Source organism: Petaurus breviceps, unplaced genomic scaffold (genome assembly GCF_028583685.1).
Source record: "Petaurus breviceps papuanus isolate PSGF00001 unplaced genomic scaffold, PetGlider_PUasm1.0 90845, whole genome shotgun sequence".
Classification (NCBI taxonomy): Eukaryota; Metazoa; Chordata; class Mammalia; order Diprotodontia; family Petauridae; genus Petaurus; species Petaurus breviceps.
The window spans coordinates 1,574,401-1,598,550 of record NW_027187359.1 but is presented as its reverse complement, the minus strand read 5'-3'; the positions used below and the strand labels follow the sequence as shown (position 1 = coordinate 1,598,550).

Here is a 24,150-nt window from a genome sequence, read left to right as displayed (position 1 = left end):
CCAGATAATGTAACCTCCCAGAAGGCAGGAGCTGGCTTTCCTTTTGTCTTCATTTCCCTAGTTCCTTGTACATAGTAAGCATGTTATACATGTTTGTTGGATTGGGTTGATGTCCTACTTTCCCAATTAGCTGTGTCCTTTAGGCAAATAAATCCCTTGTCTGGGGCATAGTGATCCATCTTTACCATCAGAGGGTTGGAGTAGATGACCTCTCAATTTCTTTCTGGAACTACTGTGCAAATTATATGGAGGCCTCATCCAGCCCAAGTGCCAGAGTCAGAAGAGGTTGTTATTCCTATTGCATCTCATAGTTGAGGGACTTAATTTGACTTTTGCAAAAAGATTTAATTTAGGAAAAATGAATGGATAAATAAGTGACATCATCTCTGGATGATCACATGTAGGCTGTCCATTTGGAGGATCATCCAAGGAAAACTTTGCGTCCAGAGCAAGGTTCTCACCCCTGTATACCCACCTTCACCTTCACTCAAAAGGAGCATTGGACTTTGAGTCAGGAGAGTCCTGGATTTGAAACCTGACTTTGACACTTAAGAGTAGTATGACTACGAGAAAGTCAATCTTTCCGAGTCTCATTTTTCATCTGTTAATAAGTCAAGAACCTGTGGTTTTGTCTTGTGAGAGCTCTCCTCACTGGCATAGACTGTACATGACCCATCTATTACTTAGGTCTCAAAGAGTTACATAAACCTTGGACAGATGGATTGACTAGTCTGTGGTCATTCTACAACTCAGTCTGGCATTTGACATCTCTTCCCCATGTGGCCATCAGCCTTTCTTTATATCCTTAATGCACAGTACTCCCCTAAGCAAACCCTTCCTTCTGACCAACTGGTCTGCTTATTCTTCACCAAACTTTCCACTCCTCTCATCTCATGTCTTCACAATGATTGTCCCCTATTTCTGAGTGTCCTTCCTCACCTCTGCCTCTTAGAATCCTTGGTTTCCTTCTAGACCAAACTCATGTGCCATTTTAGAAGATCTGGGACTGGAATCCAACCCTTTTAATTCTGTGTGTTGCCAAAAAATCACAGAATACACTATAAAGCTAAATACTTTGAGATCCTCCATATTATTCTTTCAGTAGTGTAGATACCCATTAAGAAGTTGACTATGAATGCTTCATGTTCTCCTCTATTCCACACAAGCTGACTGATGAATAATAGAAAAGTAGTAGATGCATAAGAAGAGTCCTGGAAATGGTCTTAACTAGCTCAAACACGTCAGAGGTGAATTCAATCAAGTTGGGGAGGGAGAGCAGGATACAATGGTCAAGAGGCCAGCCCCATCACAGGGATGGTATGTGCTCAGGTAGGGACTATGGGGAGACACCAAGCCTTGGTGAAGGGTGCCAAGGTGGTGTTCTGCCTTCCCCCACCCTGTGCCAGGGGTGGTAACCTGGGAGGCAGTTGCTGCTCAGGACCAGCAGAGAATTATGAGGTAAGGAGCAGGGATGGCAACTGTCTTGAAGAGGAAGTGCTTAGGAAGAAGTCCTGCTTGTTGCATCCTAGCTATGGCTCTGCATAGAAATGCTTAATTGCTACCATTAATAGTCATATCCCTTGGATTCGAGGTGATGCCTCTTTCTCTGTTTTTGTCTTCAGATCACCAGAAGCTGGAGAGAGAGGCCCGGATCTGCCGTCTCCTGAAGCATTCCAACATTGGTGAGCATCAGTTTGAAAAAGCTTGGCAGGGGGTGGGCAGGGAGATCCCTCAGAGCCAGCTATCCCTCCTTCCTGGAGAATCTTTTTTAGTTCTGCCTAGAACCCATCCAGCTTCACTTGACAGACATCTTGAGAATGTGACATCTCCCAGGGCAGTCTGGGCCTGGTGACTTTAGGATCTCAGAACTGGAGCTCTGTGAGATGTTTTGTTTTGTTTCCCCCTCATCACTTCATCCTAGGAGCTCCCCATGCCTGACAAAATCAGGCTTTGAGACTGTGAGGCACCAGGAGAGGTGACTGACAGAAATTCTTCCAGACCCTTCCTGATACAGGGCACCCACCTTAAGAATTCTCCAAAATCCTCCATTAACCTAACTCTGCCCACTGGGCACTGCCCCTTCCTTACTTCCAACACTCAGCGATCCAGGATGAGAATACCTGCCCCCTCTAGACCAGGGAGCTTAACTTCCATTGCTGGGAAAGTTCTAGAGTGGATCACCAAGGGGGTGGCTTAGGTGGCATAGTGAATAGAGCACTGGCCCTGGAGTCAGGAGGACCTGAGTTCAAATTCGGCCTCAGACACTTGACACATGTATTAGCTGTGTGACTTTGGGCAAGTCACTTAACCCCAACTGCCTCCAAAAAGCAAAAAAGAAAAAAAAGAGTGGATCACCAAAAAGTTGATTGATGAGCATGTAGAAAAGAAAGCATTGACTACGCAAAACCATCACTACTTCATCAAGAACAGACCTTGTTAGACAAAATCTTCTTTCTGGAGAAGCCTTAGAGCATAGGGTAAGGGAGCTGCCCTCAGAGCCTGGAAGACTCTGACATATGTTGGCCATGTGACCCTGGGTGAGTCTCTTAACCCCTCAGTGCCCCAGACTGCTCTCCAAGACTAGCAGTCACCTGGAGTCCCCTGAAGTCAGAGGGTCAGCCTCTCTTCCTGCTTAGCTGGTAGAAGAGAGCAGTGCTGTGGGCATGATTTATCTAGATTTTAGGAAGTAGCTGATGACGTATCTCACACTTTCTGATGAAGCATCTCACACTATTCTTGTGGGAAAGGAGGAGAAACAAGGATCAGATTAGAGTGTCCAGCTCGGACTTTGGCATCTTGACTGCCCCAGAGCCAGATTAAAATGTCATTGGGAAATACTTAACAAAATAAAGAAAAATGCAGTGCAACACAGATAAAGCTTGTTTGTGGTTTTCTAAGTCAGTATCTTGAGTTTGACACTGCTGGACTAGATGATCATGTAATTACATGGATTCAGAGATGGTGGGATGAATGGACTCAAAGAGGACTTTTTTTGTTTTGTTTTGTTTTTTTAAGAAATTGGGGTTAAGTAACTTGCTCAAGGTTACATGGCCAGGTGTTTTTGGGTGGGTGCTAAGTGTCTGAGCCTGGATTCGATCCCCAGGTCACCCCAACACTGGAGCTGGTGCTCTTACTCGCTGTGCTACCTGGCTGCCCCCAAAGAGGACTTGTTAATGGTTCCCTGTCAGTGTGGCAGGAGGTCTCCAGTGGATTGCTGCAGGAATCTGCGGTTGTCACCACACCATTGAACATTATTAGTGATGGACACATTCATCAAGTTATCTTATGACCCTGAGTTCAGAGTATTATTTAACACATTGGATGACTGAGTCAGGATCTAAGAAGAACTTGACAAGCTGCTAGAACACTGGGCTCAATTTAATAAGATGAAATGAAATATAGGTAAATGTAGAATCTTACATTTAGGTATGCAAAATTCAGCCTCGCAAGTACAAAATTGGGAGATATGCATTAGTTTGTCTGAAAAAACAAATCCAGGGACAGTTCAGTCTTAGGAGTTGGTATTTTATACAATTATTATATTATAGTTCTTAGTGAATTTGTCTTAACTATTTAATTACATTGCATACTGCTTGAAGGCAGGGCCTGGGCCTTACTTCATCTGTGTCAGTGCTTAGTACAGAAAGTACTCATTGAATATTATTTGGATAAATTCTCGTCTGGAAATTTTGTGGCTAGACTGAGGCTGATGGTCCCTTTTGGAATGATGATGATATGATTCAATCTAGTGAAAAGGCATAAAGGGATTTAAAAACCTATAACTCTGAAAGCCCTGGCAGGCTCTAGCAGAGTGGGGAAGGAAACTGAGTATGGGCCTAGTGACAGACTCTGTGTTTACCAAGGGCTAATTCAGCTAAGGTCAGGAAGCTGCCATCCCAGAAGTTTGGCTGAAAGGTGATGGATTTTTTTAGCCACAGAAGCTACAAAGGCTTTGAAGTGTCATGGGCTTGTGGACCTGGGTCAAGAGATGTGAATAGACCTATAATTCTGGAAAGAGATTTGGAATTCTTATGCCCCCAAAACACTCCTTGACCCAAGTGATGCCACTATGACAGTAATACCCCAAAGAGATCAAAAGAAGGAGAAAAGGACTCATGTACAGAAGTATTTATTGCAGCTCTCTGCCTAGTGGCAAAGATTTAGAAACTAAAGGGATGCTCATCAACTGGGAAATGGCTCAACAAACTGGGTGAAAGGGATGGAATCCTGTTGTGCTGCAAGAGATGTGGAAGGGAGACGGTTTCAAAGCAATATGGAAAGACTTCTATGAAGTGATGCAGGGTAAAGTGAGCAGAGTCAGGAGAATAGTTTCTATAACAGCAATAATCACAGTCATGATGATGATGATGATGATGATGATGATGATGATGATGAAAGCTAACATTTACATAGCGCCTACTGTGTGCCAGTTGCTGTGCTAAACCCTTTACAATTATCTCATTTGATCCTCCCAACCACCCTCGGAGAGAGAAGCTATTATTATCTCCATTTTACAGATGAGGAAATTGAGGCAGGTAGAGGTTGTGACTTGCTCAGGGTCACACAGCTAGTGAGTGTCTGAGACCAGATTTGAACATGGGTCTTCCTGACTCCAGGCCCCATGCTCTGTCCTTTGTGCCTCTTATCCTCTCACTGTGCCAGTAAACAGTTCTGAAAGGCTCAAGAATGCTGATGGATGAAATGATTAGCTGTGACCCAGAGGATTGAGGAAGAGGGGCTTCCTACGTAAGGACAGAGAGATGGGGGACAAAGATGCAGAATGACAAGCATGTTTTGGGATGAAGGGCCAGGATGGGGATTTGGTTTGCTTGACTGCGTATGTGATACGGGGGTTCCAGATTTCTTGCTTTTCAGTGGGTGGGGGAAGGTAAGAGGTAGGAAAAAAATTCTTGGTTATTAATATATATATATATATATATATATATATATATATCTTTTTTTAAAAAATGGTAACACTCAAGCAGGTCAGAACCACAGTGAGACTCTAGAAAGCCACAGTTATAAGATTGTATTTTGAGGGCTTGAAAGGACCTCAAAGGTCATCCAGTGCAAATAACTCCTTTTACAGGTGAGGAAACTGAGGCCCCTAGAAATTATGACATCCCTGACATCATACAAGTGATAAATGGCGTAGCCAGGATTGGTCCCTCCTAAGCCAAAGTTCAGCCCCCTTTCCATTATACAACATTGCACCTGTAGCTTTCATGCTTCCAGAAAAAGAGATAATAAAAAGTGATGTTTGGAAAAGAAACAATGCCCCAAGTAGGTCAGAGACGTAGGGAAAGGTCTATCCATCTGTCCGTCCATCCATCCATCTATTTATATATCTATATGCCTATCTATCTGTTTATCTCTCTCTCTCTCCCTATCTGCCTCCCTGACTATCCATAGTTAATGTATCCATTCATCCATCTATACATACACACATATTTATAGTAGCACTTTTGTGACAGTAAAGAACTGGAAAGAAAGCAACTGCTCATAAAGTAGAAAATGTTTAAATAAATTGCAGAATGTTTTTTTATTAAAGGAACATTATTGCATCATAAAAATGAGAAATATGGAGAATTCAGGGAATCTTGTAAAGACTGTTATGAACTGATGCCAAGCAAAGTAAGTAGAACTAGAACAGTTTACATGGTGACCCTGATAGTGTAAAGGGAAACAAATGGGAAAGACCTCAGAGCTCTGATCCCCCAGGTCAATAAGAGACCTGGTGGTGGCTTATGCCTCCATCTCCACAGAGATGCGTGGCCTGATTGGTATGGCTATGGGCAGATGTGGCCAATGTTCCCTGTTGATTTGTTTTGATTTGCTGTACTTCTTTCTGTTGGGGGAGAGGGGTAGGGCCATTAGAAAGCAATAGCATTGTTAAAAAACAAAAAACAACAGATGTATTTATTGATATTTAACCTCATTTTTATTGATTTTGATTTTACATCACTTTTACTTTGAGATCTATCATCCCCCACACCCCTACCCAGTGAGCCACCTCCTTGTAACAAAGTCCAAGAAGAAAAGCATTTCTATACAACCAAACAACATGTGGACCATGTCTGACAGCATATATGAATTCCACACCCATAGTCCTCCACCTCTGCAAAGAAAGGAGGAAGCATTTTCCCAACTTCTCTGGGGCTAAGCTTGATCATTATAATTTTACAGTGTTCAGTTTCATAAAAGATTTGCTTTTGAAAAAAGAATCAAATCAAAACATGCCCAATTATGTATTCTGTGCTGGGTTTCTAATATTTGCTGACCTATTTCCTTAGCCTTAGACCTGACTTCTGACAAGCCCTGAAGCTCCCAGGACTGCCCAAGACTGTGGAGTCAGCCATCAGTCAAGGGAAGGGCAATAATGTCATGTGAAAATAAAAACGGAGTAACTATTGACTAAGCTGTCAGGAGATCTGTGACAGGGAAGCCATGAGGAATGACAGTTTGGGGACAGCTGAAGGCTGGAGGAGCGGGAACTGATTGCATGTCTCAAGGCTGCCCCTCTCTTGGAGTGGCTCCCTGTTTCTGGACCTCCTTATGAAGTTCCCTGGATCAGGGCATTTCCCCTGCCAGGTCCCATCCTCAGGACCAAAGCTAGTTCAGAAGAACTGGCTTTTAATTTGTTATTTTTAGGAAGGTTCTCCCGTCCCCCTTTTCTAGGGGTCTGTGGTGATGGAGGGGAGAAGGGTAAAGGTAAAAAGGGGCACTATGGCCTGGTGCAGAGGGAGAACGCTGGACTGGGAATCAGGAGTCTGGAGCTCTTCATCTTGTCCTGCCACTAAATCACTGTGTGACTTTAAGTAAGTCATTGCAGTTCTCTGGGTCTTATCCACCCACTTTGTAATATGAAAGTGTTGGACCTCTAATGTTCTTTCCATCTCTGACATCCCATTCTTTGGCCCTTGACATCCCATTCTTTCGCACTTGAAGTCTTGACCATCATTAGCCCAGGGACCTGGAGAGGTGGCATTAGGGTGAACAGCTGGGTGTCATCCCAGTTTGCCCAGGGAGGTTTTGAATTTCCTTCAGGCTTAAAGAAGGATGCCTTCTACCCTTTTCACAGCTTTGAAACTGCTGGTCCTTTTCAAGTAGAGAATGCTGAATGAGAGAAATACCTGATGATCAAAATGGCGAAGCAGCTGTTTACTGGGGGAGGGGGAACTTCTTTTTTCAGAGATTTTCCCAATCCTTCCACTTGTTTGTTGCTTCTTCAATACCCATCTGCCCTCTTTGGGCATCTTCCTTGGTGTCTTCTTGGAGTACATTGCACTAAGAGAGGAATAGGGAAGGGGCGGCTAGGTGGGTCAGTGAATAGAACACTGGCCCTGGGGTCAGGAGGACCTGAGTTTAAATCCAACCTCAGACACAACACAAAAACTAGCCATGTGACCTTGGGCGAGTCACTTAACCCCAACTGCCCTACCTTCCCCCCTCCAAAAAGCAGAGAGAGAGGGAGAGAGAGGGGGAGAGAGAGGAACAGGGAGGGGATGGTAGGAGGATCAGTTCTGGGTACCACTCTTTAGGAAGGATGTTTCTAAGTTAAAGAGTGCCCAGGGAAGGTGACCACCATGAGGAAGGGCCTGAGTTCATGCCATGTGATGGGTGCTTGAAGGAGCTGGGGATGGTCAGACTAGAGAAGAGGAGACTGAGAGACGTGGGAGGACCTGGGACCTGGAAAGGACTTTAATATTTGTCTTGGAGAAAGGGGTTAGACTTGATCTGTTTGGCCTCAGAACTGGAAGCATTGGGGCAGATTTAGACTTGATGTCAGAAAAGATGGCCTGATGAGGGCTGTCCCAGAAGGGAACAGGCTTCCTGTGGGAGGTGGTAGTGGGTGCCCCACTCCCAGGAGGGCTCTTACAGCAACTAGATGACCACCTGCCAGGCATTTTATAATGGGAATATGTAGCCTTTCATCTAGTGCTAAAATTCTGTGGTAGACAGCAGTGGATTGATTGTGGAGAAAGTCTGCATGGAAGTGTATGAGCCCAGTACTCCAGGCCAGCAGAATGCAGGTTCTTTGAGGCAAGGTACTGTGTCATTTTTGTGTGTCTTGAGTACCTACCATGGTGACAACAATAACATTGTATAGCACATACTATGTGCTGGGCACTATGCTAAGGACTTTACAATTATGTCATTTGATCCAACAATCCTGGGAGGTAAGCTCTATTATCCCCATTTTACAGATGAGGAAACTGCAGCAAGCAGAGAGAAGTGATTTGCCCAGGGTCATAGAGCTAGTGTCTGAGGTCAGATTTGAACTTGGGTCTTCCTGAGTTCCAGGCCTGACCCTCTATCATTGTACCACTTTTGTGCCTACACTACACCTAGTGCATGATGCCTTGCACATAGATGATGCTTAATAAATTCTTGTTGAATTGCCAGATGGAATTGAAGGACCTCTGTGGGTACAAGCAAAATTTTGAGCAGTGCAGACGGCCTGTCTTTGCCAAGGGGTGGAGGTCTGTGTGCATGAGTTGCATAAAGACATTCCTAGAGAGCAGTCCTGGGGACACGGACGAGGGATTGCCACGGACCACAAGATCAATGCCAGGCAGTCGAGTCACAGGGCAGATGAAATAAGCAGAATAAGCAGATGGGGACATCAGCAGAAGTGCTGAGCGAGAGGTGAGAATCATGTGGGACGATGCCCAGGTGCGAAGTGGGGGAGCGTTGGTTTGGTTGGGCCAGGTCTGAGGGAGGTGTTTGAGACTACAGAGAGCATCCCAAGGGAAGCAACTTTCCCTGGCTGGGGATGGAATCCAAGTTGTGGCCTATAAACACTGGCTGAAGGACCTGAGGATGTTTATGTTGGAAAAGACCATCTTAAGAAGGGGAGGTAGGAGAGCTGCCTTCACGAATTTGGCGAAGAAGGATTCAGCTTGTTCTGTCTGGCCCCAAGGGGGTAGAATTAGGAACAATGGGCAGGAGCTGCAGAGAGGCAGATTTTGACTTGCTATGAGGAAAAGCTGCCTAATGAGGAGAACTGCTCAAAAGTAGAATAAGCTGCCTCAGGAGGCCATGAGTTTTCTAGCCCTGGAGTTCTTATATAATGGTGATGATGATGATGATGATGATGATGATGATGATGACATTTATTTAGCACTTTAAGGCTTGCAAAGGGGTTACATCTATTATCTAATTTGATCTTTGCAGCCACCTTGAGGTAGGAGCCATTTTATATGGATTCCTATTTTACAGATTTTTCAGGAGACAGATTTAGAGAGGTGAGGAGTTATAGTATGCTGGACCTTGAGGCAGAAGGATGCTTGTTGAAATCTCAGGCACTTAAGTGACCCTGGCCCAGTTGTCTGAGTCTCCATTTCCTTTTCTGTAAGAGGGAGATATCGATGTTAACTGATATAAAGTTCACATAGCTACTGAGTGAGGCAGCATGGGAAGGTCTCCCTGATTTCAAGGCTGGCACTGCTCCTACAACTGTGGCACCTCGCTGCCTGTTCTTCAGGTGGGGGATGGATGGTCCCTTGTTAGAGATGTGGGAGATGAAAAGACACCCGCTGGATTAGATGAAGTCCCGAAATCCTAATGGACACAGCTTGGGCTGCAGACCAGATACCAGACCTTCATCTGCAGCCTGAGAGACTTGAACGTGGAGTCAGATGCCTCTCTCTAGCAGGTCTTGGCTGGGCAGAGGTTTCCAGGGGTTAGTTAGGTGCCACCTGAGGTAGCAGGCCATGCTCAGGCCTTACCTCCCTGCTCAGAGCAGCACATCTGCTTTTCTGTTCCCCTTTCTCCTCCAATCTAAAAGCTGCACTTTGGTCCCCTTCTCTTGCTAACTCCATACCAAGGGCAATAGGCCCTTGCCTATTAAGTTGGAGCCCTGGGGGCCCCACTGGCTGTGACCCTACTCTGACAGCACCACCCCTACCCCCACCCAGCTCCTTCATGTACACTAATTCCAAGGTCTAAAAGGGGGTCTTCAGAGGAGTTAGAGAAATTCAGTTGCTTGGGTCCTTTGAAACCGTACCTGAGCTCCAGATAGGCTGCAAGACAGTGGACTGGAGGAAATGTGCTGAGGAGAGCCTGTGGGCAATGGGCTCTGGCCGTGCCCAAACAGCCCACTTGGAAAAGATCTCCTTGCCAGAGGTGGCGGCAGGAGCTAGCACTGCCGTGATCATGCAGCACCTGGTCTGCAATTTCTAAAAATACCCCGCTTGACGTCACCCACAGCGCCATTCCATTTTCACCTCCGTGAGGATTCAGACAGATCCATCCAGTACCTGGTCCGGGGGAAGACTTCCTCCTGCGCCCATCCTCCCTGTGAGCTGACTGGCTTGGTGATTGCAGAGCGCCCTCCCAGGGCACGGGGCTCTTTCTCTGGCATTCTCTGCTCTCACTCCACCTCCATCTATTGCCTGTGAGCACACATTAGCTGCTTGCATTTATGTGGCGGGCAGGAGGGCAGAAATGGAGCACGCAGTCTTGGGAATCTGCATGATTCTGACCTTTCCAGGCTGTCTTCATTAAACAAATATTTACTGAGCAACTGCTCTAACGATACATTTGCATAACATTTTCACATGCTTCAGTTCATCTGGGCTCCTATCTCACTGCCAACTTGGCTGCAGGGAGATGAACACTATGGCCACAGCAAAACCTTTCATTAAGTCGGAGTTGTGATATGCACCCGTGGAGAGAATGCCCGCTCTGGGAAGGCCACAGAACCTTGAAATGTTGAAGTAAAGCCTTTCATTTGAGCCTCACAATAGCTCTGTCAAATGGCTAGGAGCATTGTCATATCCATTTTCCAGATGGGGAATCTGAGTCTCAGTGAGGCTAAGTGATTCATGCAGGGTCACATGTCCGGTTTGTCAGAACAGGGATTTGAGACTCTAGGCTCTTCTGCTGCCAAGTTCGGTGTTCAGGCCTGTGCTGGTCTTATCCCTTCTACCTCCATAACATCTCTAGAATCCTTCCCCTTCTATCTGTTTGTGTGACCACCATCCTTGTCCAGGTTCTCCTCTCTCTTGGGCCATTGTAGTAATCTAGAATGTATCTACCTGCCCTCATTCTCTCCCCTTTAAAATCCGTCAGATGAGATATATTCAGAAAGTGTCTAACAAAGTGTCGGGCACATAGTGAGGGCCTGATGTTTTTCCCCTTCCTTTCTTCCATCTTTTTACACAGCTGAAAGCTGATTCCTAAGGCACAGGTATGATCATGTCACTCCCCTGCTCAACAACCTCTGGTGGCTCCCAAATGCCTCTAAGATAAAGTACAAATGCTTCTGTTTCGTGTTGAAATCCTATAGTACTTGTTGCTAACTTGTCTTTCTAGACTGATTCTACACAACTTAGCCTCAAACTCTGTTCTAGTACTGCTGGGGTCCTTGCTGCTGTCTGTTTACAGTTTTCCATTTACTGCCTCTTTCTATCCCCCCATTATAGGCTCAGCTCAAGCACCACCTCCAAGAAGTCTTCCCTGATTTTCAGTTAGGACTCCTCCTAATGAGGAATATTTATATAAATAAATGAATATATATATATATATATATATATATAAATAAAATGTATTCAGTAAATATTTTCTTTTTACTTCTTCTGTGTGCCTGTTTCCCCGCAGCAGAATGTAAGCTTCTTAAGGGAACGGCCTGGTTTTTGTTTCTATATCCTCAGCAGCTAGTGGGACTGTTTGTATGTATCAGGCACTTAATAAATGCCTTTTGAATTACATTGAATGGTGGAGACTACTAAAGGAGAATAATAATTGCTGATGTTTGCAAAGCATGTTAAGGTTGGTGAAATGCTTTGCATATTCTGTTTCATCTGTTTTTCCCAATAATACTGTGAGGTTAGTGCTAGATGACCACCAAGGTACCGAGCTCTCTAAGATTCCCTGATCACCACCTCCATTAAATAGCTCTGACTGCCCTCGGCTTTCCTAATTCACTTTTTTTTGTCCTTTGGATGATTTTGGTAACTTGTCTCTTTACTTGTCCCACTTCCATTTTTATACCTCCTCATAAAATGGGGCCTCCAATCCTTGATGCCGCCTTCTCATACTCACATGATGAATGGGGGAAGGCTGAAGGATGTCTTCCTCACAGACATTTTAAAGAGCCTGTGATGTATGTATGAGCACGTATGCATGTTCTTTGCTGTGTTCTGGGGGAGATACAAAGATTAATAAGACATAATCCCTTCCCATATGGAATTTATAGTCTAAAGAAAGGGGTATGACACATATTCAGACAGCTGTCATATATAATAGTACACTGTAGTAGGAAAAAAGGAGCTATAAATAAAATGTTATGCAAAGTGTAAGGAGTGGAAGATGGTACTACCAGCTTATGGTCAGGGAAGAATTGCAGGACCATAGATTCAGAACTGGGTGGCTTTGTACGGGATGTAATATTTGAGGTTGACTTTAAAAGAGAGAATTTCAAAAGGTGGGAAAAGTATCAGGTGGAGAGTTCTAGATATGGGAAACAGCATAGGCAGCTAGGTAGCATAGTGGATAGTGTGCAAGGTCTAGAGTCAAGAAAATTCATCTTCCTGAGTTCAAATCTGGCCTCAGATACATGCTAGCTGTGTGACCCTGGGTAAGTCACTTAACCTGGTTTACCTTAGTTTCCTCATTTGTAAAATGAACCTAGAAAGGTGGGGTAGTTTGGCAAAATTAATTATTGATAAAGTCTCGACTCAATTCTCCTGACCCTCAGGCTAGTTCTCTTCTCTTACACTACATTACCCCCCCCCCCACTTTAATGAAGGGAAGCATAGGGACATGTGCTAGGGACAACATCAGGCCTCCAGACATGGTGGGGTCCCCCTCCTTGACAAACCACTCCAGTATCTTTGCCAAGAACACCCAAGATGGGATAACGAGGTGTTAGACATGACTGAAACAAGGTGAGAAAGCATGGTGGAAGGTGTACAATGGATAATGAAAGGTCCATTATCATTTGATCGGGGTGGGTATGTATAGGGTATGCAAATTCAGAAGGTGTCAGCTTCTGAAGGGCCTTGAATTATGTGGGAAGGTATTCAAGCTTTATTTGATGGGTAATAAATGCAGTCACAGTCTCAGAGTCAGAAGGAACCTCAGAGGCTACTACAGCATCCCAACAAATGGTGTTCCAGCCTCTGCTTGAAGAGTTCCAGTGAGGGGCAGCCCATTGCATTCTGGGACAGCTCTTATTGTCAGGATATTTTTTTTTCTTGACATTGAATCTCATTCTGCCTCTTTTACTACTCCCCTTTCCCCTTTGCCCTTAGCTCTGAAGCTTTTGTTGTTTCTTAGAAGAAAGCCAAAGAAAGTCCAAACATGTCGACTTGTATTATAGAAAAGGGGTCCAGTAGGAGGAAGATGGTGCAAATACCACCTTCTTCATGAAGGCTCCTTGAGGACAGGGACAATTTCACTTTTGTCTCTATTCCTAGGTTTTGGTACATAGTAGGTGCCTAATAAATGTATGTTGATTGATTAGCTGGGAAACTGAGCCAGTCACAGACAGCAGAAAGCACCTCGGCCTTCCCTACCTGGTCCACGTTCTTGGTCCTGAATTGCACTCTTCTGCTAGCCAGCTGACTCACCCTTGACCTGGACTCAGCCTGAGGGAGCTGGGAGGATGTGAGCTGATAGGTTAGGTGCCTATACAATTCCTCCTCAGGGCTATTTCTCTTTCCTAAGCTTTCTGTCTGTCCCAAAATACATGTAGTCAAGGAAACATGTTCAGTTTTCCCCCCAATTGCCATCATCATTTTCAATAAGGTTTTTAAAAATAAGTATTCCACAACTTCCTACCTTCCCTTAAATGTGGGAAGCCCAGCCCGATCCTTGCTGGAATTTTGGAGAAACTTCTCAGCATAGTGGAGAGAGTGCTAGCAGTCAACAAGACCCGAGTTCAAATTCTGCCTCTTACTTCTTACTCTGGGTATATGACCCTATGCAAGTCATCTAATCTCTCTGTGCCTCAGTTTCTCATCTGTAAAATGGGAAAAAAATATCTGTGGGACTTACCTTATGAGGTTGTGGTGAGGCCCAAATGAGATAATGTCTGGAAAGCACTCGACAATCCTTAAGGCACAATGTAAATGCTTATGTGTGCTGCAATACCAGTCATATTCCAGGGCAAAATTCACAATAGTGGAGCATCTCAGCTACCACCCTTTGAAAAATCCCTCCACAGATGTTCATGCTGCCCTCAAGTTCTGTCTTCTTCTAGTGACTCATTTGGGGCCAATGCTGGGAGTTCCTGCTCTATTACCAAAGGTAGGACATGCCAGGCCAACACAGCCCATCTGGCATCTAGACTGGGGGGTCCTAGAGGGAAGGGCTGATGTCTTCATCTTCTTTGTATTCTGCCCCCTACCCCCTTTCCAGACCTAGCATGGCGGGTGCTGGAGAGGCTTGCTGAGTGTGCTCAGGTGTGCCCGTATGGCAGGGGTGGGGGGCAGGGGGAAGTGTTTTGTATCTTGTTTTGTAAGCCAGAATCTTTAAAGAAAAGTTAGTTATGTTCTAGTTTCTTTAATTTCATAATATCACAGATTTAGAACTAGAAGGGGCTGAAGAGATTATGCAGTCCAGCCACCTCATTTTTACAGATGAGGCCCAGTCTAACTAACCAGTGCCTAAGGTCACACGGCTCCTAAGTGGCAGAGCTGAGATTGGAACTCATGTACTCTGACTTCAAATGCAGCACCACTTCCACTGTACTACATTGCCTCTCCAGCTTCTTGAATGAATAAAATGTTCTTTATACCTGAGTATTCATTCGACGTTCACCTCACAAAACAAAAGGTAAAGTCCTGTGGATGCCGGTGCCTTACCTGGTGAAATGTGTTAAATGTACTTTTGCCTAGCATAGGACCATGCAGCAAATACCTGTTGGAGGAATGGATAAATGAAGGAGTGAAGTCACCTTTGCTTCTTTCCGTGGAAATCCAGGCTGTTCCCATGTGGGTGTCTCTTAGCTCTATCCATGGCCATTTGGGATTGCAGAGTGACAGATGGAGCAAGACTCTGGCACTTGGGAAAGGTCTTGTGCCAAGCTGGCTGTTTCCCTCTTGCCATTATGACTCCAGGGGACATAGGAACTGGCTTCCTCCCCAGGTAAACCCCAGCTTTGGGATTATGGGATCCTGGATTCAGAACTACAAGAGCCTTTAGAAGTTCTCTGGAGCAGTGGAGTCAAACTGAAATATAAACAGGACCCACTATAGAATACATAAGGATTTGGATCCCTGTGGGCCACAAATGGACTTAGAAAACTATGTTTTGTTGTATTTTTAAAATATCATGTTAAATATTTCCCAGTTGCACTTTAATTTGTCTTGGGCCACACTCAAAAGCATAGTGGGTCACATAGGGCCTTGAGTGTTTCACACCTCTGATCTAGAACAAGTCCCTCATTTTACAGGTGAGGAAATGGGGGTCAGAGAGGTCAAGGGACTTTCCCAAAGCCACACAGGCAACAGTGGAATTTTAACTCAGGTCCTCTGACCTCAAATCCAGGACTCTTTCCCATTCTAGCATATTTTCCTATGTACCAACCTGGCGAAAGTAGGTTTGGCCTTACGACTGCATTCCTCCTAGTAGTTGGGGTGTGGGAAGGGGAGTCATCTTCTTGCTTTGCCTGGAGTCCCTCCCCCCTCCATTTTCTCCCTTGCTAACAGGTCCTCCCCCCTCTCCAGTGATTGATGCCTCTTGTGTTCTCTCTCAGCTAAGCTGATTCCCACACATGACATCCCTCTCTAGTAGTATCTTACCACCTGACTGTCCCATGCATATTTCTCTTCCCTTCCTCTGGCACTGGCACCATGGCTCACCTCTTCCCAGTGTGGCTGCACCCACTGCAAGCTTCAGACCAATAGCAATTGTAGCATGAACTGTCTTACCCTAACCCCAGTGGTCCCTGGTAAGAGTTAGACAGGAACTGGGGATGGGAGCTATGGAATCAGTAGTAAAGTCAGGGAAAAGCCCAGCGACTGTTCAAGCTGGGACCCTGAACTGTGTGAGGCATCCGCAGTGCTGGGGAAGGCAAAGGACTGGTCCTCAGCTTTGCAGATTCAGAAATTGAATGTTATAAGGTTCCCTAGCAGTGAGAAGGTTGTAAGGTCCTCCCTTATTTGCACTAATCCTAAGCCAGTGATTTTATTGGTATGAGGAACTCCAGATAAGAAAACCTTCTGTGCCAGCATAGATCGGCACCTGCTCTGCTGCTCAGATCTTAGAGAATTCTCCTGGACACTGAGAGGTTGAATGATTCTTCAGTCTGCCTCATTGTGACTTCCCCTTTGAGGCCAGCATAGCAATACTACACAATTTCTCTTTCTCCACCAATTACAATTTTCATTATTACAATCACTGAACAGGCATTGCCTCAGTCAAACTGAGACCTGTTAAAGACCCAGCTTGAAAAGGCCAAGGTCTGGCCTCTGGATCCAGAGAGGGAGGCTGGTGACTTTGCACAGCCTTCCCTCCCTCACTTATATCCGGTTCACTTGCATGTCATGGCACCACCTCCCTGATGTGATGCTCCTCTCTGAGAACGAAGGACAGACAACAACAATTTCCTTTGCTACCAATACCTGGAAGTGTGTCTCTCGCCAAAAGAATATAAGGAGGTACTAGGCACTGGGCATGAGCGCTAGTAATCTCCCAGCTGGGAGTTCTTTCCAGGTCTGTATTTTTCTCAACTCTTGTCCCTAGATTAGAGTAACAAGGAGGGGAGATCCATCATTCCTTTAATTCATTAGCTGCCACTCACGTTTAAACTCTTGTCTAAATTTAAATTATTGGCCTTCAAGTGGAATTTGCAAAAACATTTAATCTCTTTAATCCACTAGCCTAGAAATGCTCTTGGTGCATCCCTTTTTAAGAGATCCCCTTCCATGACTCCCAAGCACTGCTTGGAATTGACTCACCATTCAGATTATACCAGGAGGCCTGCCGAGGCGCCAGTTTATATAAGGCAGGTTATAAATTGCACAAGCTTAAGGTCTTCAATCTCAGATCCCATGTGTTCTGCATGTTTTCTAGGGATAGACAAGCTTGCTGTGGTTGGGGAGATGGAGTAGAGCTGAGACCAGAGGAGACTGCTAGTGCAAGTCTTGGACTAATGTGCACAGCAGTCCTCTCTACAACATACTGGCCAAGTGGGCATCTAGCCTTTGCTTGGAGACCTCTGCTGAGATGGAGCCCATGGCCTCCCGAGGCAATCCAGTATACTTTTGGACAGCTCGGAATGTTTGTTTCATGACATCAAGCCTGGAATTGGCTTCTTTGTAATTTCTGCCCTCTGGGGCCAATCAAAAGATCTGGTGCCTTTTTTTCCCTTAGAGATTAAGTCTAGGACTTTTGAGTGGACAGGTAAGCTCCTAGAATCAGAGATCTAGAACTCAGTGGGCTTAGAGCCTTCTAATTCAATTCCTTTATCTTATATATGAAGAAACTGAGAACCTAGGTATGTTAAGTGACTTTTCCAAGGTGACCCAGGTAGTAAGCATCAGAAGCAGGATGTGAATACAAGTCCTCTGATTTCAGAGTCTATGCCCTTTCTCCTATACCCATCTGACACAACTTAACTAACAGTTAATAAACTTATTCTGTGTTCTGGGCACTGTCCTAGGCCCTGAGGATACAAAGACCTAAATGAAATAGTACCTGCCCTCAGGGAGCTTACATTCTTTTAGAGTAAACAGTGTACTCTGAGACACTGAAACAGTCTGGTGTGAAGTGGAGCTCAGAGGCTCTATGGTGGGCAGAGCCCTCAGAGAGCCTGAAGGCCAACTTCCTCATTTTACAGAGGAGGAAATGGAGGCCCAGCTTTCCGAAGGACTTTTCCCAAAGCCAAATATTCCCCTTACCCTACTTAGTGATGGGTAATAGGTTGGATGTAGAACCATGCACTCTTTTTTTTTTTTGGAGGGGAAAAGGCAAGGCAATTGGGGTTAAGTGATTTGCCCAAGGTCACACAGCTATTGTGTGTGTCAAGTGTCTGATGCCAGGCTTGAATCAGGTCCTCCTGACCTCTATCCAGTGCTCTATTCACTGTGCCACCTAGCTGCCCCATAGAACTATCCACTCAGCCATACCAACATGGATTAATTTGAGGATCTTGTTGAGCCCACCAATCTTTGTGCCTCATGAACCTGCTTCAACATTAATTTACTTTCTTTTCCTTTAAATTTAATTTTATTCAGAATTTAACAACATATAGGATATATAGTTGTGCATATGATATATACACACATTATATATACATATATAGAGGAGAGGAGGAGGATTGTGCATGGAAGTGTGGATCTCCACTACATAGACCTGGCTTTTCTTTTAAAGGAGATGAATATCAACATGTGGCTTTCAAAGCTTCTCCACTTGCCTGTGATGCCTTCTTTTCTTCATGTGTGTGTATCTGTGTCTCCTGCTCCTATCCCCCTCACTTCCCTCCATGTCGATGCACTTCTCAAGTCAGGAATCACTTCTTTCAGAAAGAGAACCTGCCATCCGGTTCTCTGGGCCTATGTGAAGCTTTTCCAGTTGTTGATGTTCTCTCTCTGTGATAATACTTTGTGTTTACTTAACTTGGTACATTTTGTATCACTCTGACCCCATTCCCCAAATATTAAACTCTTTGTGCGCAGGGACAATTTTGTTGTTGGTGGTGGTGTTCCCAGAGCTTGGCATGGTGTCTGACACATAGTAGGACATGAATAAATGTTTGTTGAATTTCTTGAATTGAAACAGCTGATTCTTCTGAGCAGCTGATGACCAAAATAGAATGCCTCCACCTTAACAGTTGGGCAGCCCTTGAGAAGGTTAGGTCATCCCCACTTGTCAATGGATCACTTTCATCTGGTCTCTGCATTTATATTGGCCTCACACTCCGGCTGCCAGTCTTCCAAAGATCCTTTTGGCCTTTTGGGTGGAACATCATGTTAAAGCATCATCGGATGGCATCCTCTGTAGTGGAATTAGGGATAGAGATGACTTCTAGCCCTGTTTTACCTAGTGAATTCTCAGGCCACATGTTGGGTCACTGGGGGAGTGTGTCAGAGAGAGTGATTCCTCATTTGAAATGAACTCTCTTTCCAATTGACTGATTTTACAGAACATTTTGCTATTTTAACTACAGGAGCGACCACCTTTTATAGTGAACAATAGCCAGCCTTCTTCTTGTCCTTCAAAGGCAGCATCTGATGCCTTCTCATCTCTTCTCTGGGCACAGTCCCCTTAGTGACAGGTAGTATATGGTGCAGCCTACTCCCTGCAGGTGTGGGTAAGACCTGGAGTTGGATAAATTGATTGACTCCTAATTGTCACTGGTCTGAGGATTCCAAATCAGCATTCAGGTCAGTGAGATGGCTCGGCAGGAAGTGCACACCAAATGAGGCCACGGTTGCCTCTCGGGAATTACAGCACAGCCACTCTGTCTGGCCCTGCTGGCTCAGCTCCTAGTGCTGTCATAGATTCGGACTGGACTACTGGCTCTCAGCAGCATTCTCGGTCTTGGGGTAGAGGGGTGGAATGTGGAGGGGGAGCCATAGCATTAAAAATGGCCTCATGAATATGCTTCCAGGATTCCAGCAGCTGCTGTCCATGGCCTGAGAATCACACCATGTGTGAGACTGGTGAGCAAACAGAAAGGCAACTTAGAAGAAAGTCTTTGCTGTGATTGTGTGGGGCCATACCCTAAATGGTGGTCAGGAGGCTGCATGGGGGTAGACCTGACCCAGAACAGATCAAATCAGACAAATGATTAACTCTTCCAACACACTCTGTACTTATCTACCAACCAGTCTGTCAAAAAGAATTTTCTGAGTGCTTACTATGGACTGGGAACTTCCTCTACCTGCAGCCTGAATCTCTGCTCCAGCAAATGGCTTTTGCTGTTCATCACAGGCCCTTGAATGTCATTGCTCTGAGGAAACCCTGGTACCAACACAGGCCTGGCCTTTTGCTTTACACCTGCCTGGCTTCTAATTTGGACTTCACCTCTTTCCTCAAAGACCCTCATCCTGTTGACCTCATCACTAACACCTGAGGGCCCTTTCCTAGATAAGGTGTTCCACGTGGTGAGGTAGGGGCATGGTGATGCCATGGTGACATAGGGCTTAATTTTGAAAAGATCCAAAATTTTAGGGGGCTGCAGGCTTCTGGTGAATCAACAATAAAACATGGTAGCTCCACCAAAGCTAATGTGATTGAGGACAGGGTCCTTCTCCTTATTTGGTTAGTGATATAACCCTGCTGTCCTTTGCCCTGGCCTGTCCACATGGGGAGCTTCGGACACCACACTTTAGAAGGGGCATCGATCAGCTGGAAAATCTCCAAAAGAGAACAGCCATGGTGATGAAAGACCTGTTGGAATAATCCCATATGAGGATCAGATGGAGGAATTGGGAATGTTTACCTTGGAGAAGAGAAGGCTCGGGGTATATGGTAGCTGTCTTCAAGTATCAGAAAGCCTTTCATGATTGGGAGGGCTTAGGCATATCCTGTTAGGCCCCCTATAACAGAACACACAGGCAAATGTGAACTTGAAGTCTAAAAACCATCCTAACAGGGCTCCTCAAAGTGAAATGGTTCATACCCATACCTCCTTTATTTGAGGTTTTGAAGCCAATGCCAGGCAGTCACTTGTTGGGCAGATGGTTCTTTTCTTGGTTATGTGTTACACTTTGATGGTGATCCCTTCTAACTAATTCAATGCTTCTCTGATTATGGAGAGCAAAGTGGAGGGGCTGCCAAGATTTAGAGCTCTGCACATTCAGGACTATGCAGAACCCCAGGAAGGGGAAGGAAGAAAGTAGCCTCAGTTTTCTCATCCATACAACAGGAGAGAAGGGACTGGCATAGGTGGCCCTTTCAGCTCTAACCTGTGAATCTGGGATTCTGGGATTCTCTGGAAAACCAGTAGACAGGATGACATCCTGCACAGCATTGCCATTCCAGAGGTGGGAGTGGCTGTACAGACATCTGTTCTCAGCAGAGCAGATGGTACTGCAGGACCCTTCCCGTGATCCTTAGATTATGAGCTCCTTAAGGACAGGGACTGCCTTGTTTTGTGTCCCCAGCACATACCACAGTGCTTGGCACATGGTAGATACTTGATAAATGTTTCTTGATTTGATTGATTGTTCTGTAAGAGGAAACTTAGGATTCTGAGAACTGTTGCAACATCTCAACTTTTCATGTTTTTGTTTTCCCTGCAATGTGCCTGGGAATGACTTGATGGCAAATGACAGGCGGCCTGATACTGGGTGAGAGAGTCCCTCCCTCCCTGCCTCTCCCTCTGTCCAGGTCTGGAATAAACCATATGGGGCCTAGGATTACACTCAGGAATGGAATGGTATCCCTGAAACTACCTTGTGGATACTTTCAAGCAATATTGTGGTACAGTGGAAAGAATATTTGTACTCTTTGTATAAAAAATAGTACAGGAAAGAGTATTTAGAGTCATGGGAGCTGAGTTTAAATCCCAGCTTTGCCATATACTTACTACTTGTGTGGCCTTGGACAAATCACTTCATGTCCTTGGGTCTGTTTCCTTCTCTGTATGATGAGGGAGTTGGATTAGATGTCCCCCTAAGGTTGCTTCTAGCTCTTAATCCAGAAGCCTCTGTTTGCAGAATCCCATCCTGGATCTGGTTTCTGGAGTTGTGGTTGGACAGCGGTGCCCCTCAGAAACACAAAATCTCAGACCTAAAGGGAACCTTAGAAGTGAAGTAATCCAGCCCAGACCTGAACCAGGATCCTTTCCATAACATGCACAGAAAGTACTTCCTGTCCTTGACTTTCTGGAACTTTAAAACCATGTCTTGTCTACTGCTGGCTCATCCTGGGCCTTCCCTCAGCATGGGCTTCTCCATGCTTGTCGCCACTGTGTGGCCTGCCAGCTCTGGAATGTTCTTCCATGAGCTTCCCTTCCCCCACCCCCACTGGTGAGTTTCTCTTGGAGCTTCCATTGTGTAAGAGGGTACAGGCCAAACTGCCTTCATTGTCCTTCCCACACTGTTCCTGACTTTTGGGATTTCAAAACCATATTCACCCCCCCTTCACTTATGGCATGAACATCAGGTCCTTTGCTATCTCAGTTGCCCTTCTCTGAATGTTCTTTAGTTTACCAATGTCCTTCCAGAAATTCGATACCCAGACTAAACCCAGCACTCCAGGTGTTGTCTAACTGGGGCACAGTAAGATCACAGGAATATAGATCTGAAGCAAGAATGCCACCTGACCCAACTCCCTCATTTCATCCCTAAAATCTGAGGCCCAAGGTCCTAGAGGCAGTTAAGCATCTGTAAAGTGGGACCATCACCTTGTTATTCCTTGTAAAGGAGGAAAAAAATCAAAAGTGTTAGTTAAATAATTCCTTCCATGTATCTTACCATGATAAGAGTAAAATGTGAATTATTGTATGTAATGCTTCCTAAGTGTTACAGTCAAGGAAAAAGTAAGATCAGTTCACTTGTCTAGGTCTGACCATCTTAACCCTGTACTCAGTAAACAGTGGGTTCCTATTTCCTCTAGGATACAATAAAAAACCTGTCACAAAGCCTTCCTACCTTTCCAAGTAACTGCTCTGAAGCACTTCCTTCTTTTCCTCCCTTCCTTCCTTTCTTCTTTCCTGCCTTTCTTCATCTCTTCTTTTAGGTTCAAATAAGTTTTGTCCCCGTTCCCACCTGGGCCTTCTGTATTTCCCTATACTGAGTTCCTACCTTGATAACTCACTCAGGACCAGATAGGTGAAGTCATTTGTTCAATGTCACACAGGTAGTGATTAGCAGAGTCACTTTCTGAGCCAAGGTCTGATTCCAAATCTAATGCATTATCCATTACACTAAAATGCCCCGCTTCTGCCAACCCTCCCAAGGGTGGGACTCCTCTCTCTTTATTCCCAGACCTTGTGGCAGGATCTCAACTTCAAAGCCAATCATAACTGCCTTCCTGTCTACTTGGACCTCTGCCTCTTTCTGGCTGTCAGATTCCCCTGAAAGTGACTCTCTTGGCTACTTGTTGGGACCCCCAACTTGCTGCCCACTGCCAGATATCCTTGTTATTAAACTCTGGACTTCCTGATCCCCATGCTTGGGGCCTCCTCAGATTACCCACTTCATTTGGTGAATCTGCCCAGACAATCTATGGTTGACTTCCCCAGTCAACAGCTGGATCCCAGTACTGGCATATTGGGAAAGGGCTTAGCCAGTGTTCCATTAGGCCACCTTTGACCTGAACTCTGTGCTTATGTAGTTTCAGGCCACCAGAAGGCAAAGCAGATGTGCTTTCTCTAGCAAAGTTAAAATGGAGAGAGAAAGCTCCAGGTCCCCACTGCATCTGTTGATAGAACTGAGGCCTTAGCTAACACAGGAGCCTTTAGCTTTTCCCTAGTAGCCCAGTGAGCTGCATCCCTGGAATCGTTCCATCCTCTATCAGCTCCTAAGAGGGGGGACTAGTTGACCATGGACCCACTTTGATGCAGCTGGTTTTGGGGGAGCCAGGCTTGATGATGGCCATTTGTTGAATATATTTTAGAAGCAATTCTTGCTAAGGTATAATAATAGTGTTTCAAGGCTCGCAAAGGACTTTAAATGTTATTTGGTTTGGTCCTCACAACAACCCTGCGAGGTATGTTTTATTATTATCCTCATTTTACAGATAAGGAATCTAAGGCAGGTAACCCCAGGGTCACATAGCTACTAAGTGTCCGGGGCTGTATTTGAACTTGGAACTTCCTGATTCCACATCCCATACTCTATCCACTATGCCACCTCTCTGGTTTGGACTGCATGACCTCTGAGAACCCTTGGGATTCTGTGATTCTGCTTTGTTGTAAGCCAAGTATGGGTCTCCCGCTGCAGGAGAATATGGGAAAGCGAGAGGCTGTCAGATTGATTCTCCCACCCCAAGTCCCTCATTCCATGCAAACATTTGCAAAAAGGAAGAACAAAAGAAAAAAATAAGCAGAGGAACTTCTATCTATCTTACCTCTTTGGTATATCAATTTCAAACGGAGGGGTAGCTGCCTACCTTTGACATGTGGGTTCTAGGACTTGGCACATGCTGGGTGCTCAGTGAGTGTTAATGATACTAATGATGACCTCAGGATCCGGTCCACCCCCTCCCCTCCAGAACCCTTACCTAGCACCACGTGTGGGATTCTTG

The 24,150-nt window shown here is 45.2% G+C and overlaps 1 protein-coding gene across 1 annotated transcript in view; it reads left to right on the top strand.

The window, feature by feature from the left end:
* The window catches only part of CAMK2B (calcium/calmodulin dependent protein kinase II beta), a 281,298-nt gene that overhangs the window by 178,386 nt on the left and 78,762 nt on the right, over positions 1–24,150 (top strand). Inside the window, exon 3 of the mRNA XM_069071805.1 lies at positions 1,623–1,682. Coding sequence (XP_068927906.1) covers positions 1,623–1,682 — 60 coding nt within the window. The remainder of the gene's footprint in view (positions 1–1,622; positions 1,683–24,150) is intronic.